This window comes from Drosophila obscura, unplaced genomic scaffold (assembly GCF_018151105.1).
Source record: "Drosophila obscura isolate BZ-5 IFL unplaced genomic scaffold, ASM1815110v1 contig_192, whole genome shotgun sequence".
Taxonomy (NCBI): Eukaryota; Metazoa; Arthropoda; class Insecta; order Diptera; family Drosophilidae; genus Drosophila; species Drosophila obscura.
In genome coordinates this window covers 122,865-142,063 of record NW_024542781.1, presented here as the reverse complement: position 1 = coordinate 142,063, position 19,199 = coordinate 122,865, and the positions used below count along the sequence as shown (strand labels likewise).

At 44.9% G+C, this 19,199-nt stretch overlaps 1 protein-coding gene across 3 annotated transcripts in view; it reads left to right on the top strand.

The window, feature by feature from the left end:
- LOC111076162 overlaps positions 1 to 19,199 on the top strand; it is a 68,734-nt gene that overhangs the window by 19,570 nt on the left and 29,965 nt on the right. For all 3 annotated transcript variants that reach the window (XR_005967850.1, XR_005967851.1, XM_022369835.2), the window contains exon 2: positions 13,453 to 13,585. Coding sequence is in view for 1 of the 3 variants with exons in the window: in XM_022369835.2 (XP_022225527.2) it covers positions 13,453 to 13,585 (133 nt within the window). In the remaining 2 variants the exon portion in view is untranslated. The remainder of the gene's footprint in view (positions 1 to 13,452; positions 13,586 to 19,199) is intronic.

Genomic DNA, 19,199 nt, shown 5'->3' with positions numbered 1-19,199 from the left:
TCCTTGGGGAGCGCTGTCTACGAAAATCCCCCCGAAAAGTCAGCACAGGTCGAATTAATTTGTCCCCAATCCTTTTTTGGACCAGGCAAACCTCTCACAGAACATTCATGCAGTTCATCCTCCTGCTAATTCCCAATTTCCCAGCAACTACGCCCATGTTCTTCTGTTGGCACATTCGTCTCCAGTGTAAACATGCATTTGGGACTAAGTGTAAGAGTTTTATGTTGCGGGGGCCACAGCAACCAAAAGAATTGTTTGCCAAGAAAAAAAACCCAAAAGAAAACAGTGAGAAGAAGCAGAGAGCAACATACGACATTGGGGCACGTGTTATTGCATTTTAAAGCGATTTACATGTTCCGAGTCCTGACACCGACAACTGTGCAGGGGTGCAGGGGTACGCCGGGTAAGTGGAAGTCCCAGCACTTGGCCATTGATTGGGGATTATGCCGAGGCAGCAGCCTAGGCTAATAAGTTGGCAGAAACTTTGCCACTAACTTGCACCATTTAGATGATATGCATCTGGAGGCTATTGCCATATCATAAGCGGAAGATGCTAAACAAATTTAAAGCAGGCAACCGCCCGAAGGTCATGTTGCCGTTTCCTGTGGCAGAAGCAGCAGCAGGAGTAGCAGCAGGAGTAGCAGTAGCAACAGCAGTTGCCGACGCACGCAGCTGGCACCGGATGCCTGGGGAAGCTCGTGCTACAGTTAAAAGTTCAATTTGCGCAATAGCTGCAAAGGCATTTGCACCCTCCAACCCACAGCCCACAACCCACACACACACACACACACTCCCGGAGAGAGATCCATTGAAGCGTAAGAAACAGGAGCTGGAGCAAACGAAGGAGCAGAAGCAGAAGCAGAATCCGCATCAGCAAAAGGAAATTTTGCGTTAAATTATTACTTTCCGTTTATGCAAAGCATTTGAGCACACTCACTTTGCTTTAACGCTGGTTTGTGGTTATGTTTTCTGTTGTTCCACACACACACATACATAGACACATTTATATATATATATATGTTTGTGTATATATAATATTGCTGATAGGGATGGGAAACGAGCGAAGGGCAAGCAGTTCCGTTGGGGGCGCCTGTCTATCCGGACTGTGGGCGAATTAGTATGTGCGACAAGCAAGGAAATTGCAATAGCATCTCATGATGCCACTAAATGCACCGAGCAGGGAGCGGAGCGCCACAGCTCCATAGCGGCAATGGCAACGGCAACGGCAACAGCAGCCAAGGCAAAAAACTAGAGCGGGCAAGGAAAAAAATTCATTTGCAGCATTTGCAAAAAAATTTTCGTACTGTCAACGGGTGGGGTGGTGGTGGGGGAGGTCGATGTGAGGCAAGGGTGAGGAAAGTGTAGGCAACAACGGCAGCATTTGAAGGGGACACGACACACATGGGCGCCGAGCGCGCTGACTGGAGTGCCACTGGGTGCTTCACCGAGCGGGGTAGCAGATGGCACTAACTGAAATGAAACGAAACGTAACGTGGAAATTGCCGGAGCAGCCGACAATGAGGACAACGCTGACGACGCCGCTGCCTCTCTGTGGAAATGCATTTTAAAGTAAACGCCTCGCTTTTGTCATTTTAATTTTGCGGATTTTCCCATTTTCCTTTTCATGCCACTCCTGCCGCATCCTTTCTATCCTTCTACTCAAGGTTAGCGGGAATGTTTTTTAATTGAAAATGTTCTGGCAACTGCCAACTGACAAGCTGTTACTGTTACTGTTACCACCACTATTTCCACTGCCGGCTACTAGCGAGTAGATCCAGCCAGAAAGGATGCTCGTTTAGCAGTGAGTAACTGAAATGGGTGCGAGAGTTCGGCTGGCCCTCTCAACTGTTGGCCATTTATCTTGCTCAAGGTAATAAAATGTCTATAATTAGTCATTTAATATACAGATTTCCGTTCTGCGTCAAGGGGCGAAAACTTTTGCCAGGCTTCTGCTGCTTCCTCGAAAATAACACACACACACACACACACACACACAGAACAAAAAAAAAAAAGCGAACGAGAATCGAGAACAAAGTTTTTCCTTTGGCTCATATGTGCAGGGGCCTAGAGCTTTATCTCTGTGTGTGAGTGCTTGTGTTCGTTAGTGTGTGGGTGAGAGCAGGGGAGGGGCGTAATTTAAGTACAGCGAATGATAAACTACTAAGCAGACTAGCCAGGCCAGGCCAGGCCAGGCCAGACCGAACCAGACCAGACCAGACACGAGCTGAGTGCCCTGCGAACTGCCTTGGCGAACCTAAATAAATGTGCAATTAAGAGCTGCCCGCCTTAGTGTTGGACCGCACAATTTGCTGCCAACTTTTGCCCTGCTCGTGCTCGAGCTCGTGCTTTTGGCCACACACGTAAATACTTATGGGTAGATGTATAATGTTTGTGTGGCAGTGTGCACTTTTAACGTAATATGCTGCCGCTTGCCTGCCTGAGCTATGAGCATTTTTATAATAAATCTTGGCGCTACCGTTTTTGGTTTTGCAAACTTCCTGTTGGCAACGTCTTTAGTAGCCAGCGGTGGCAGACAGTCAGCCAGATAGACAGACAGACGGACAGACAGACGGTCAGCCAGACTGGACAGCCAGCTGAGGAACCAAGGAACCAGAGAACCGAAGCGAACCACATCCCCATCCCCTATCCTATCCCATTCTGCAGCGCCCCAGCCTGCACTGTGATTTGCACGCAACATATGGACTACTCTCCAGACAAACTCTGTATCTATATATCTGGCCATGGGTATGGATGGCATGGGCATGGGCATGGGCATGGGTGTGCAGCAGCACAAGCACAACTTTGTTGAAGAAATAAATCTTTGAGTTTTTACTTTATTGCAGCTGTCCGGCCCTACATCTACCTCTTCCACCCTCTTGTTGGCAGCTCAAGAAACTTATTGCGTATACCGTTGCCGTGTCTGATGAAGCCAAAAGGCTTTAAACCTTCGTTTTTCGAAACACGTGTTTCGTTCTTGGCATTTACATAACATCTACAGTTAGTCCCACCTCTCGCCACGACTGACTCACGCACTTTTTATTGCTTATTGTATATATACTTGTACGGCTGACATTTTAACGAGCGCTCAAATAAATTTTAATGTCTTTTAAATGATTTCCTGGGTGGCCTCAAAGGGGCTTGATCAATGGCCTCAAACTCCTCCTCCTCCTGCACTCCTCATTGCTGCCCACTCCATCTATCCACTCTACCACCACTTAATGGCCAATATTCTACGTGTTTATGAGCCAGCTCTGGGAGGCTCAATACCCGACTTAGCGACCGCATCAAAACCAAAACCAAGTATTCAAGTCCAGCCAGGCGGTGAAAGATCTTTCATAAATATACAATTTGGAGAGAACATCTGCTTCTGCTGCAGTTGCATTGAATACAGTCTGCGTCTAAAAGACCCTTTTGGTTTTCAAGCGCAAAAAAAAAAAAAAGAAACAGAAAGTACTATGTGGGAAAATCAACAAAAAGTAGACTGCAAAATTCTACACGAAACTGGAAAGTTGAGTTTAAATGTTTCTTTGGAATTGCAGAATAAAAAATGCAAGCATGCAACTGTCGACAGCAGCATCCATGCATATAAGTACATATTCATGTTGTCTGCTTTCGGCTTTTTTTTTTGTATTATTTTTCATGATTTTTGTGTTGAAGCACAAAAAAAAAGAATGGCTTCTTGGCCTATTCAGTCCGAGAGTTGCAGTGGTAACGACTCGTTTCAAAGGGGAATTCAACTTTAAGCCTAAGCTTTGGTGTAGTTTGAGAAAAATTAATGTACATAAAAGGTAAGAAAACCACCTAACGAGAAACTAAAAACGGAGACTTTTACTGAAAACACAAACATATTAAAACTAATCACAAAGTTTGGTCTTGTTCATTTAGTATTTTCTTCCCTGTCGATTCATATTGGAATGAAGATTCAAGAACTTACGATGCTGCTGCACAGATTTTAATTGCGTACCAAAAAACCCATTTCTTGGGCCTTCGGCCATTAAATAACTTCTGAACGAATGAAGATATCTACATGAAATAAACTGCATTTCAAAGCAAAATCTTTACAAATTTAGTCTGCACAAGTACATGATGCTACAGAGTCTGGAAGCTTTGCAATAAACAGTCAAAATTGAACTTTGTTGCCAGTGCATATTTTCCTATGTATTTTTTGGTCAATAAAAGACTTTTAATGCTCAATTTCACAATTAGCCAATAAAGACCAAGACAATAATCGTAAGTAACATAGTTTATTTTTTCTCCTAAGCTTAAAAGTCAGATTTTCCTAAAATTTCGATCCTTGGAAATTTCTCTATCAGATGCGTATATTTAAATTATCCAAAGCGCTCACTCAGAAAAGGACTTCTTCGGCTAAGGCCCCATTGTGCGTCGCGACGGCAGCTAGATCAAAGCAAAAATTACGAATTATATTATTTCCAAAATATGCCCAAGATTTGAAGCTTTTCTTCAGCCTTTTTTGTCCGCATTGATATTTTCCTGATGACCAGCTAGCTGGAAATGGACCGTCCTGAACTGGTTCTGGTTGTCAACCAGCCTGGGCCAGTTTGTATCCTTTGTCTGTTTTGCCTTCGGTGCATGCCCATGGCTGTTTTGCAAAACAAAATTAGAGGCAGCAACAACAAAGTAACAGGAACACACAAAAAAATGAAATAAAAACCGAAAAAATTGTAATGCAAATTTAATTAGGTTTTAAGTGCTTCGGCAAGGACAACAAAGGCGACGCTGCTGATGGTTGTTGCTGCTGCCTGCTGCCTGATGTTGCTGTTGTTGTTTCCGTTGTCTTGTCAAATATTTACTTTGAGAGCGGCGGAAAATAACCAAAAAGGTTGGCCATTCCATTCCAGTCCATCCCACTGCGTTGCCAGCCACCACCAAAAGGTAATGAAATTTTTCCCGCCGAGTTTTAAAACAGTTTAAAGTTATTACGCCCAGCTACGTGTTCACGGCCGGGAAAATTGATTTGGCAAAGAAAGTTTAAAGAGCTTGAGCTGATCTGGGCCTGGGCCTGGCCGGACCTGAAACCTGGACAAATGTTTGCTAAGGCACAGGGCATGACAGGACAGGGCAGGACAGGACAGGACAGGGATAGGGACAGAGGGCATATGCATAATATTGACTTTAATACTTTGGGGTTTTTGAAGCCGAAAGCTAATTACAGTGCTGGCTGACGCCAATGCCAACCCGCATCAAAAGTTGGTCACATCTAAATCGAAATTCCAGCACATTGCCAGCGAATGGAATCAAATTGGTTTATTGTCTGACGCCGTGGCAGTGGGTAAAGTTTGTCAATGAAACTTTTTAGCGCCCATGCAAATATGCAAATATTTGCTCAACTTTATTAAAATTCATTTTTGTCATTCATTGGTGTTTCGTGTACTTGTGTGGGTAGCAGTGTGTTTGTGTGTGTGTGTATGTGTGTGAGAGTCGAAAAACTCTTGACAATAGTTTTTCCAAGTTGCCACTTTCAATGTGGAGGCACGCAGGCATGCGAGGAATTTTTTTGCTAAGCGGCAATAATTGCAAATTCCACTGCAACCGACCACACACACCCGCAACCACTCCCACACACTCCCACACTCCAACACACTCACACACAGTCACAAGGCTGCTAAGGAGGAGGGAAACTTTTTCCTTGTCTAACTGTCTGCAAATCGCAGAGCTCTGTGCAAAATCTTTACCAAAATGTTTGCCATAGGCATTTTGGCAAAAACTTTTGAAGCTCTGGCATAAGTATGCTGCGGCTTTTTATATGGCCACACTGCATGTGGTTCTTTAAGTTGCACACACACACGTACACACACATTGTAATCTCTGGCACGGCACACACAGAGAGTTCTATTTAAACATGCACATACCAATAAAAATCCCAACGAGGAGTAATTAACACTAATTAACAAAAAACGGATTGCCCACCATACTCGTAAACGGGATAATGCCAATAAAACGCCCATACCATATTTACATAGCCACAAATAGTGCCACGAATCAGGTTGCAACTTTTTATACGTACGTATTTTTCGTTGATGTTTTAAGTGGATATGAAATGCAAAGGCAAACAAGCTGTGCAGCTGTCTAATACTCTTTCAATATGTTTAGGACAAACCAAGCTGAAAATTAATTGGAAATGAGATATTCCTTAAGAGGGCTTAAACTGTGTACATTGTGCTTAATGAAGCATCCAAAGCTGTGTTTAATGGGTGTAAATTCTGGTGGTTGACTTGGAATATGCCACAATTAAGCTCAACAAAAAGGTGCAATTGAAAATTGGTCTAATCTTCAGTGCATTTTGCAAGTGGAAATCAATACATGGAAATCATACATGTAAAGGTAATTCACAAATATTATTTTCAATTAATTTATTCACTTGCCTGATAAAATATTCATAACTTGGGAATACAAGACTCTTCCATTTCCATTTCATTTTGCTTTTGCTTTATATTTATTATACTGCAGGTTGGATTCCTGTAGAGTATAATTTAGTCACATTTGCAATAATTTCCTTTTTAATTGTTTTCATAAAAACAATATAATTAAGCTGGCTAGAAAGTGTCTTTTTGGGCTTTAATATTTGTCTGCTGGCACTTTTGTGAAGCCACTATATTATGCAGCGCACACAGTTGGGGCAGGGCTGTCAATTGGCACTATTATTTTCTTGCTACCGCGATTACTATTGCGACCGTGGACACGCACACAAAAGCCTTTTTGCCACAGCCCGGGAGCCAGGACAGCCATATTGGCGGTATTGAGTTGATAGACATTCCGCTCAGCAGTCAAGCAGCGGAAACGTAACGTATGCGACCTGTGTGCTGCCTGCCTGCGCAACATAACTAACAGTTCAGTGCACACACTTTGCCAGGCCATGCCAGGACAGACCACTTTTGTGTCTGCATCTGGTACTGGTACTGGGTCTGGGTCCTGGTCTGGGTCTGGTCCTGGGCCTGGAGTTCGACACAGAGCAGCTGCTCCAATTCGAACTTCAACTTGCAATTGCGACGTGGCCCGAAAAAAAAGATTGCCAAAGGTGCCAATTGTTTGTTGGTATGCGGGCACGTATGTGTGAATTTATCGGTTGACATGACAATGCAGCTGCAAAATGCTGGCATCGAACAGTACTTCAATATGCTCCCAGTGCCAGTGCCAGTGCCAGTGGCCGTTCGCTGTGCATTGCCTGACTGCTGAAAAACGGTACTGCTGCGGGCTAAAAGAGACTCTCTCTCTCTCTCTCTCTCTCTGTGTTTCTTTCCCTATTCTGGTCGCTGACTGTGACTCTGTTTCTGACTCTTTGCTCTTCGATCCCTTGTGTACGAAACTACCATTAGGTGGGATGGCAGATCTGGGCAAGCTCCTGTTCTTTATGCCTTCACTAGTTCTGGTGTCGTGTAAGTCTTTTTGTTCGCTGGCCTCTTGCGAGGGCTGCTCGAAAGCTTTCTGCGGCCAAACATAAACACATTTGAGTTTAGCTTTGATTGATCCACAGTTCTGCATTAAATATTGGCACGACAAATGTATCAAGAGCATTGATTGGGTTTTACCCCGATAACCGCTTTCTTCTCAGCCAACCCTCGCTCACATACGTCGAGGCTAAGGCAACTTTGTTGGCAGCGAGGGCGCACACCTCTAATGCGACCTCAACGTAAAATAATTGCTGACCAAAGTGCACTCAAATGCAGACACATAGCCACACGTGATGACCAATGCACTTCGGGTCAAATGTACACAGTGCGAACGAGTGGAACGCTGGCCCGGCAAGTGTGGAGTAGTTGGAGGAGTGCTTCCAGTGACTGGTTGGGCAGGAACAGGCCACGAAACCGAAACTGGGGCATTGTAAGGCGGCCCAAAGGTCCTGCTCGTCGCTTCCCGGCTCGTTATTCTTACTTTTTCGGTCAGTTCGGTTTGAAGACAAGTCTCCACTGTAATTGATGTAATTTCTGCCAACCAAGGCATCAAACTACACAGGGCGATGCCAGACAAAGAGAGTGAAACGAGCTGGCTTCCGACTTGGGGTCATTGTTTGTGCGGTAAGCATCTGAACTTTGGCCGGCAGCTGCAAGTTGATTCACATGCCCCCCAGGCTAGCCTCCAACCTCTGGCCCAGAGCCATGCTGTGTAATGTGAGCTGCAAGTGTAGGCTGCAAAAATTCCTTTAAGCTTCGTATCCAGGGCACCACAATGTCATTTGCTTAAAGGACATATCCAAATATCGATTGCTGTGCTGTGCTGTGCAAGTGAAATCAATAATCAGGTTTCCACTCATCTGCCGCAATGCCAACCAGCCGAAGGTCAACAATAATATAGACAGCCAGCGTGCTTGCTCGTCAGCTTGTTATTTTCCTTGGTCGTTTCGCTTTCTCATTGTTTTGTGTAGGTGGAGGGAGACCCTCAGTCTCTTTAAGGAAAAGAACAAGTACATATTTGGTATTGCCCCAGTTTGCTTTTCTTTTGACTGCCTGCCTGCTTGCCTCTCTGCCTGCTATCATGACTGTCACGATTGTTCCTGGCCCTGGCATATTATTTATTATTATGTCGAAATTGAATTTGAATTTGTTGACTCGGGCCTGTCAATTGACATGGTAATTGCCTGATGCCGCCCAAGGCCAGATGGAAAGACACCAGAGCTTACACTTAATTGCAGGTCTATGCAAAATATAAGAAAACAAAAAATACTTTTGCTAATTACTCGAAGTAAGACAGAGAGAGAGAGAGAGTGTAAGTGGCAAGCGGAAAATAGGTTAACACTTGCCACCGGCTCTTGTTCTTCGTTGTTTTTTTTTGTTGCTGCACAAAGCTGCAGTGCAGCTCAAATGCGCCCTTTGGCCAAGAATCTCACTCGTTCTCTCCACTCTCGTGGCGCTTCAATCTGAGAGGCGAAAATTGAACAAAGGACTTTGTTTGTTTTCAACTAAATTAGTGCAAATAGTGCAAACACACACACATACACACATTTGCACCACAAACAAAATGAGGGCGTGGCTCAGCCGCCAGAACACCTATGCCTGTGCCAGAGCACGAACAAGAGCCGGAGCCGGAGCCACAGCCACAGCCAGTGCCAGAGGCGGATGCAGAGCCGCAGCAGCAGCAGCAGCAATGCGACTTTACCTTGTGCCACTTAGGCAGTCCTACAGCAGCAGCAAAAACAACAATGCCTTTTTGTTGGCATTCACTTTCACACAAACACACGCACATACATATGTACATATATCGCACATACTGGCGCACAGTCTGGCATTGTCTGGCATTTTGTTAGCTTGCGATTTGGGCGCTCAAAAGTATGCTATGCTGGCCATTAACTTTCATCTCAATTACACAAACACATACGACGAGCAGCATGCACGTGTGAGAGTGCTGCGAGAACAACATCCTCATCTTAATACACGCACACACCAAAACACACACACACACACACAGAGACACTCGTACATAGCTATTTATTTAAGGAATTTTCCCACACCCAAGACAACAATAACAATGCAACAACAGAAACAACAACGAGAAGAAGAAGCGACTGACGCAATGGCACGTTTATGCCACACGTGACCTGCTTTACCGTTGGCGTTGGCCAGGGTCGGCGCCAGCGACAACGTCAGTGGCTGCTATATAGTCGCACACTATTTTTACAAGTGTCTACAGTTAAGTGCATACACACACACACACTCGCATCCAAGACCTGCAGAAATTACCATGCTCAGGGCTCGGCGATGTCGTTGCCGCCATCCTTGTGGTTGTAGCGTGAAACGAGAAGAAAAACTTTGGAGCTCTCTTGAGCAACAACAACAACAGCAGCAGCAGCAGCAGTGGCAGTGGCAGTGGTAGAAGCAGAATCAGCTTTGCCGCGAAACTGGAACGTGGAAAGGCAAGCATGCCCAAGTCAAGCCAAGCTAAGAAGCTGCCGGTGCTGCTGGAGTCGTAGCGTAAACGTAGCCATGGATTTCATTATGCGCATTTTCTACAACTTTTTGCAGCAGGCCGCGTTAGCATTGCATACTTTTAGGCGCTTCTGATGCTGCCTCGGCGCGTCGCTTCTTCTTGCTGTTCTTCTGCTTCTGCTTCTGCTACGCTGTGTTTTGTGTCGAGTTGGCTTTTGCGCAGACACTGAAATGCAATTTGCATAAGTTTCACAGCTTCTTTCGTTTATATACAGAAAGAGAGAGAGAGAGAGAGAGAGAGAGTGAGAGCGATGAGACTTTTCTATATAAATATAAATACTATGTGCATAACCCAAGTGCGCTCAACGACGTGCCAGAGAGTGAGCCTGTATGCGTTCTCCTATCTATCCACTCATGGGGTCTCTGGCTCTGGCTCCGGCTCTGGCTCTGTGCGTGCTAAGTATGTGTTGCCTAGCTGTTGGCAATTTTCATAACAAAAAAATAGAAGAAGCAAAAAAAAAAAATGAAACGAAGATGGAGCAGAGTCAAGCGCCACAAGAGCATGCAACAAAATGAAATTTGTGTTTGTTTTCTGCTTTAGCCAGCATACAAAATTGGAATGACACTGGAAAAGTTGACGCTGTATAAGGGAACCAAGGAAAATGTGAAGGAAATCTCCAATCTGTTTTCGTTGTCATTCTCCTATTTGATTATTTAGAATGTCCGCATAATGCTTATAGTGTACGGGAAAGAAAGAGAAGACACAAATTAAGAAAGTCTGAATTTGATAAGACGAGTGTCCCACAAAACAAAAAGTTTGATATTGTTTAATTCCATCAGTGATGAGGGGCAAACTAAATGTAAATATAATTACATTTATCCCCAGAGTTCACGTTGCAAAGTAAATTCAAAAAGTGCCAAGGCCTGACATGTCATGACGGATTGAAAGAATAATAGTTTTCGAATAACTTTCCTTGAATAGTTATTTGTTACGATTTGCACTAATAATCCTGAATTGACCTATTTACCTACTCGCACGCACACCCATGCCCCAGAGGTATACACGTGAATGTAGATAGTGGGAGACATCGACATTTGTCCATCTGAACTGTTGCCTCTTGCGGCTCCCCAGGCCCGTGACCTCAGAAGCAACTTGCCACCTAAGCCGCAGCACGCGCCACTTTGTCCCAAATCCAGGCAGTTGGTTTTAGCTGCCTGATTCTGTGGTCTATGGGAATGGTGTGGAGCTGGGCCCCTTCCCTCCATTCGCTGCCTTATCTCCCTTCTGCCACGATTCCCATGTGTGCCTCACGGGCAAATCACTCATTACACACTTACGCTTGCGCGCACAGCGCTGACGACGACGACGACGACGACGACGAGGAGGACGCTGAAGCTGACGAGAACCACGCAAGGACGATGATGAAGATGATGGAGGCGGCGTCGGAGGCGCATATCACAAATTATGTCAATTTGGTGCTGCAGCCCACTGTCGACACTCGCCTGGGGACCGGGGGAGACAGCAGCTAACTGATAGAGGGCCTAACTGTGTCTGTCTGCTCTGTCTACTCGTTGAGCATTTGACATCTTACATGGGAATTACAAACGCACGAAAATTGCTACCATGTTTTGCGACAGCCCACACACCGATACATCCATGTACCTACACATACATAGATGTACAGTGTACATGTGTACATTGGTGTGCCTGATTCTGTCTGTCCCTCTGTCTGCGTGGGCGACCGCTCGTGCGTCTGTTTTTGGTGGGGCACTGGGAGCGTTTTCATGTGCAAATTTCTGTAGTGTGCCATAAATTATCCGACTGGGAATTGCTTTTCTATAAAACGTGCGCATATTAAATAAATGTCAACAATTTTTTGGCATCGTCTGCAAGCTGAGAAATGTCCTGGGCTGCCATTGCTCGCACCATATTTTTGTATTCCTTTCGATCCTTTTCGTTGCTTCGGCTCCGTTCTGGGCGTTCGCTCGTTTGATGGCGGTGGCTGCAGAAATTAAATTACGCGTAACATGATTGCGAGGCTCCCTTTTGGGTATTAATGAGCATCAGGCTGTAAAATAGGTTCATGATGGATGTGTTCGAGTTTCTGGGTTTTGACAGCTGGACAGGTGAGCAATTGAATTTTCAATTTCCCACCGCATGCACATACATACGATATAGAAATCGATGCGTGGTCGTAAAGAGAACGTCAATCTTTAGAGAATATCTCTTTTTTTCTGATTTACACCAAGGGAATTCAATTGAAATAAAAATGCTCGTGCTCGTGGTGTTCACAGGCTAAGAGATTCCTATTCCTAATTTTGTGATCTGAGAGCTCGTTTATGGTGCTTATTTGAGATAAGAATCCCAAGAAGAATGTACCTGTAGAACCTCTAATAAGCAAAGGTCTTTCCTTTTCCTTTCGAAGTCTAGTTATTGCTGCTCTAGTTGGCACATCCTCTGCATTTAGTTGGCCATCTTGTTGTCCTCTGCTTGCCCTAAGCGTAAGGTTGTAGTGTTTGTTTTGTTCACACTGTTCCATGTTACAAATCAATATGGAAGGACACACAACTCTTTGGTGTTCATTTATGTGTTTTTGTTTTCGTCGAGTTGATTGATGGATATGCATTTACAGTTCATATTTCTTTTATTAATTAACGACTTGTGGTAGCAGAAACTAACCAAACAGCCTCACCCACTTCTGCGTCCAGTTTGATCCTCCTCACGCCAATGGACAATTAGCGGCACCGACAGACAATCGGTAGCTATGAGTGACTTTAACGGTGTAAGCAATGAAAACAGTTTGCCCGTTGTCGCCAGCTTTAATCCATTGTCATTTGCTTGGATTGGATTGGACTGCATTGGATTGAATTGGAATTGGATCTTCTGTTTGGCGGCGCTCCCCGAGCCTGAAGCTGCGCCGCCCTTAGCATTTATCTATTTTCACTGACATCAATTGGCAGTTTAAATGCAAAAGATGAGACTGCCGTGAAATCGCAGCCAGTCGCCTGGACGGCCATAGCCATCGTCATCATCATTGTCGACGTCATCGTTGTCGGGTGCCGTCAATTTGGCATTAATATTCCCACTCACGTACTTGGTTGTGATTATGCGACTACAACGACAGCGACGACAACGACAACGTCGATGAACGGTAGCGGCTATTGCGGTTAGGAGGGGGTTAGACTTGGGCTTGGGCCATTTCTAGGGCTGGGGCTGGCGCTGGGACTGGGTCTGGGCTGGAGGTTGGTTGTCGTGCGGTTGGTGCCTTGCGTGCTCAACGTTGTGGCAACCTCTGCGAAGTCAGAGTCAACGTGACACTTAAAAGGCAGCGTTTTGTTGACATTTGTAAGAAATCGACGAAGGAGTCCAAGTAATTGCGGCAACACCCCAGCACAGCGCTGAACAAAAAGGACATTTTCATATTGTGTTAATGACTTTGGCAATAGTTTTGTCATGACATTGCCACTTGCCCCCTACCTCCCTCCCACCGTCTCTTATGGGGCTAACAATTCCATTCAATTGCACCTTCGAACGACAATGATGATGCTCATAATTGTGTTTTCTCTCTTGCAGTTTCTACAGTGGCCGTGGAGGCAGTACTGGGACGCACCGCATCCCTGCCGTGCGACATCGAGCCGGAGGCTAAGGACGATCGTGTGTATATGGTCCTATGGTTTCGTGAGAGTGCTGGCAAACCACTTTACAGGTAAGGAAGGATTGCTACGAGAAACCCAAAAACCCAACTCGTATGAATTAAGGTTATTCATCTGCTAATTTTATAGTCTCTTTGAGCTTTGTGTGGGAGTGTGTGAGTGTGTTAGTGTGAGTGTGTGGTTGACAGAAGTTCCGCTCAAGCTTAGGGTCCTGGCCACCTTTGATTTATACGCGCCCTGCCCTGCTCCACCTTCTCATTGAGCACGACAGCATCATGAGAAATGGCAGCAGTTCATAATTTTCAAATAATTTATTATTTTAATAACATCATCAATATCAACTCAACTCAACTCGAGTCGGAGTGGAGTCTACTGGCCTCATATATGCCTAGACCCGGGCCAGGACTGGGGGGCTCGGGCCTGGGCCTGGGTCAAAGCAAAACAAAAGCAAAGGCATGCCATGCCAGGCCAAACAGGGCGACATGGACTCATATATTAGCCACAGGGCCCCAAGCAAAGGACATCCGTGGCATGAGCAGCAGCAGCAGTAAATGGAGGGAAGTGAGGGGCAGGGCAGCAAAAATAATGGCATCCAAAGTGAAAACTGTTTTGGCGGCAGCTTTGATTATAGGAGAGTCCTGCGGGGCCTTCGCCTCCGCCTCCGCTGATGGGGCTACTCCTACCGCAGCTCTTGCTGCTGCTGCTGTTATTTATAGAGCGAGCTCTGCGAACGTGTGCTTAGGTTTAATATGTTGCACATTATAAGCAGACATCGATATCCTTTAGCCTTGTCAATTTTGCTTACATGTGCTTCCTTTTCAATATGTTACCAGCGGGCTTGGATGTGCGGGTGGACAGACACATACAGAGATTGGGGCAGGAATAGGGACAGAGACAACGACAGGGGATAGGTACAGCGACATGGACATGGACATGGACATGGACACGGACGCACGTGTATATCAAGGGCGAGCGCGAGCTGTTCACGAGCTGTTGCTGTTGCTGTTTCTCTTACCCCTACTCCTACTTCTACTCCAGATCCAGCCTCGTATTGTTGTTGCTATTTCGTGCACTCAATTGGAAGCAATAAATTTCAGTGCTACGGAGACAGACACACAGACAAAGGAGGAAAAGATGAGGAAATCCGGCAACAAGGAAAAGGAGGAAAATGTTTCTCCAAAAAAATACAAAAGAAATAAAACAAAATAAAAAACGGAGAAAAATGTCAAAAACAATAATGTCGCAAAAATTTCCGACTTTATAACCAAAAATATCCGAAAGTGATTTGAATTCGATTTCCCTTGCAGCAAACCCACACAAACAACAACCAGAAAAAAAATGAAAGCAAAGGAGGAAAATTTAAGCAAATAAATAACAAGAGCGAAAACAACAGCAACACCAACACCAACAGCAGCAGCTGCACAAGAGACAGCTAAACTACAGGCAGGCGACAGGCAGGATAGAAAAGGCAAAAGAGTCGTCGGGCCCAGGACTTTGGCTGCGGCATAAAATTGCCAGCGCTGCGTGAAATCGAAGGCAGTATGGGGCGATGGGGGGGTGGCAAAAACGGGGCTTAGAAAAGAATCAAAACCAAAAGCTAAAACCGAAAAGGCGCTGAAATTGAAAGCAGCATGTGAGAGGCGAAAAAAGAGGGGATCCCTCAAGGTTTTGCCATGGTTGGGATATGTGTACATAAATCCCTTTCGAGTGTGGGTGTGCGTGTGGATGTGGGAGAGGCTTTGCTACATTTCCAAAGGCACGTCACAGCTGGCAGCCTCACCTACCACGTACCGACACAAAAACATAGAAACATACACACACACACACACACAGAGTTACCCATGGAAAAGCTCTTCTTCCTAGGAGCTGCCCTGCATTTGACAGCTTTACACCCAGCCACAAAGACTGAGCTGGAGAATCGGTCTGGCCCAAAAAAAAAAAAAAAACAAAACAAAAAAACGATGTCCTGCCCAGGAGGCTAAAAGCAAAAATATTAAAAATTATAATGTTAACTTTTGCTTTGTTGTTGGCTGGCTGCTCGCGGACAAGCTCAGGCGGCCCAGACAGACAGACAGACACACAGACAGACATTTGTTGTTAGGGTTAGGCTATTTCGGGTTTTCGGGTTCATTTTTATGGCTCAGATTGCTCGCTGGGATTTGCTTCTGCTGACTTTGACCTTTGAAATGCGATTTTCATAAGATTTTTATATATTTATTTGTTATGAATCGTGAGCGATATAAAGACAAAAGGGAGCAGAGCGGAAATCGTGTGGCGGTGGGTCGGTGGCCCTTCCATTATTAAAATTAACATTTGCCATGACAGCCACCTGTAACGAGGAGAGGGCGTGAGCTCTCTGGGTCGACGGGCCAACTGTCACGTTCAATATTGCAGGCCATCAATGGCAATGGCAACCATAGCAGTCAAGCTGCTCTCCGCCACGTCCGCCCCACTCCCCACAAAGCCTACATAATAAACAAAAGGCAAGCGGAAATGCCAACAGCAATTGGAGAATCAATACAAAAAAAAAAGCAAATAAGAGCGCTCCAGGCAAGACTTGTCTAATGGCTAAAGTATACCCTGTACGAAGATGCTTTAAAACAAGAACAAAGAGTCGTCAGCCAAAGACAGGCTAAAGGTTAAATATAACTGTTCCTGTTTGGTTCTTATCCTTAAATGATATATGTAGTACTGAGAGGGATAGTGATTATTACATATGCCCAACTGATGCAGTTACACAGCCATATACGAGTATGTCCAAGTATATCCACAACTACCCTGTTTAAATATTGAATGGTTGGTTACAATGGGCTTTAAGCCTGGGCCACAATCAAGGTTAATTGATTTTTAAAGCTCGCCTAGAGCTGGTTGGCTGCTGCCCGTAGGCTGCGAGGCATGAATAATGAAATTCGCTGCGAGCACGGTATCGGTGTTGCTGGATTGGATTGGTCTGTTCTGGTCTGGTCTGGACGGAACAGGACTGTACCGAGGTGAGCTGGAGAACGAGGAACTGGCTGTCAAAAGCGGGATAATCCGTGTGCCACGCTAACTGCCATAATCGGCAGCAGTGCCACTGCCAGTGCCGTTAAATACGGTTTGCGCGTCCACACACGGGATGGAATACGGCGTGCGCGGAATGCGGCAGACGAAAGTGCATTCACTTCAGACAGGTCGTGTCGTGTGTCGTGTGTTGTGTGTGTGAGTGTGAGTGTGTGGAATGCCGCAGTACTACTTGAGAATCGGAATCGCTCTACCACAAAAGTAATAAACCACAAAATGGTATTCAAAATGGCTGGCAATAAAGGCCAACGCAGACGGAAGAGAGCTCCAGGCCGAATGAGCTGAAGATGGCGCAGTGGAATCACGGTGAGAGGCATAGGAAGGTACAGAGGATCTCAGGGGCGGAGTTTCGAGGGGAAAACCAAAAGTCGAGCCAAAGGCAATTAAGTCGAGTGCATTTTCGGGGCATTTTACGAGCGGCAAGCGGCAAGCGGCATCAGGCATCGCCAACAGCCACGGAAACTGTGCGGCACTTTGCGCAAATTTCAGGTTAGATGGGATATTTAAAACTGTAATTAAGTTGCAAATGTGTATGTGTGCCTGTGTGAGTGTGAGTGCGAGTGCGAGTACGGAAATGCAAGCGGCGCATGCAAATCGATTTTGCCGCCACTAAACTTTGGTTTGGTTTGCATTGCCCCATCCACATGCCCCAGCACACGGACTGAGAAATGCCAATGTCAGGATTTTCTTTGTCGCCTCACCACTTGGTCACCCGGAAATGGTGGAACGTCCGATGGCCGAATCTTTGCACTGATTGTGCATTCAAAGGCGAAAAAGAGATTACCGAAAATTCCTTTTCGTCCGTTTTCAACTTTTAATGACTTCGATTTGGTAATTGGAAACGAAGAATTTGTTTCTAATTGCAAATTGTCAGAGTGGTTGGATAATTTTAAAGTTACCAAATTGGTTTGGTTATATCTATTACCCATTACCTTTCTATGGAATGTTCAGAGCGATTTCCAGCCATTTTGTACTCTCTGTAGCTATAGAATATCATCAGCAGAATCTTATTTACGGATCAACAGAACATAATGCGATGTTCAGTTTCAGTTCTCTTCTTTCCATGATTTATTTTACTCTTAATTCATATCCAGACTAAAGATAGGGTTCGGTACACCCAAGAAACCTAACCTGCGGCAACCTCTGAACAAGAACCAGCTACGAAATAGGCAACCCAAGATGAAAGTTTTATTTTGAATTTATTGCGAAATTTATTGGGCGACACTGCATAAATTTGAACTTGGCCACGAAGCACGACGGCGACGACGGCAACGATGTTTACGTTCTTTGTTTTCATCAGCTACCAATTTTTTTTTTGTTTCCTTTTATTTGGATGCTTTCATATATTCATATGCTACAAATTATATAGTAAAAGTTAAGGAGAAGATGAAGCGAAAACCAAACAAAAAACCAACACCAGCGGCAACAATGTGTGGAATGATGCCAACAAATGTCAACACGGCTCTCTGGGAAGGGAGATTGGGTAGTGGCGAGAGGAGTAATGCTGGAGTGCTGGACTGCTGGTTCGGGGGAAAAACTGTTGTTGGCAATAACAAAAGAAATTTACAGATATTACACAGCATGGCTCCATAATAGCACCAATACCCACACACACATAAAGGAGGGACTGGGCATCAGGAAAAAACAAAACAGAAACAAAACAAAAAATAAGGAAAACCAAAAAAAAAAAAAAATAAGAAAAACAATAGGGCAGTAAAACCATTTGCATACTTTTGTCTGTTTCCCGGAGTGCCCGTGTATATGGGGGGCGGGGGGCGTGTAAATGTAAACAGCCCCTTTTTCGGTGTTATTGTTGTTTCATATTTCTCTCGGTGCTGCGTTTCTTTTGTTTGCACGAGTGTGTGTGTGTGTGTGTGTGTGTGTGTGTGGGCTGGGAGTGTGGAAACCAATTTTAAATTTGTTGCCACTTTTGTCGAGTTACGAAACATACTTTTTGGCGATTTGGCGATGAAATTGTTGCTGCCACTTCTCTTGCTGCCTTGTGATAGGGTTCTTTATGCATAATTTGATACGGGCCGCCTGACAATATACGAATATGCGAGGAGAGCCCATTCTCACCTGTCTAATTTTGGACGTTGATAACCTCCTGCCACCTTAGGGGGGAACACTGTGTGGCAAAAGCGACCCGCATGCCCTCATAGTTTATTGCCCCTTTGCATTCCATTCCCATAAGGTTATGGGAAGCCAAACTCTAGTTATACCCTGTAATAGAGTGGTGCATACATATAACCAAAAAACATATATAGCCAAATTAATAATCCTTGAATATTCGAATAATATTTTTATTCTCGAAAGGAAAATTGATTCCTCCCTATCACGCTTACGTTGACACGATTCATGGAATTTGTCTATAATTTAAGGAATTCGATTGCAGCTGTTTGCCATCGCTTATATCTTGCAGCTTGCAGAGATATTGTTATCAAATATTGAGAAGATTGTTTACCTCTGCTTGTATGTCCCGCATTTGGTATCTATTCTTCTTGGTAATCCAGTATGGGGTATAAGGTATTTGAGAGAACCGTGTTGCCCCCACAATATTCCCACGACAGCAGCATCTGTTTAAACTGTCAGAAAATACCGACAGAG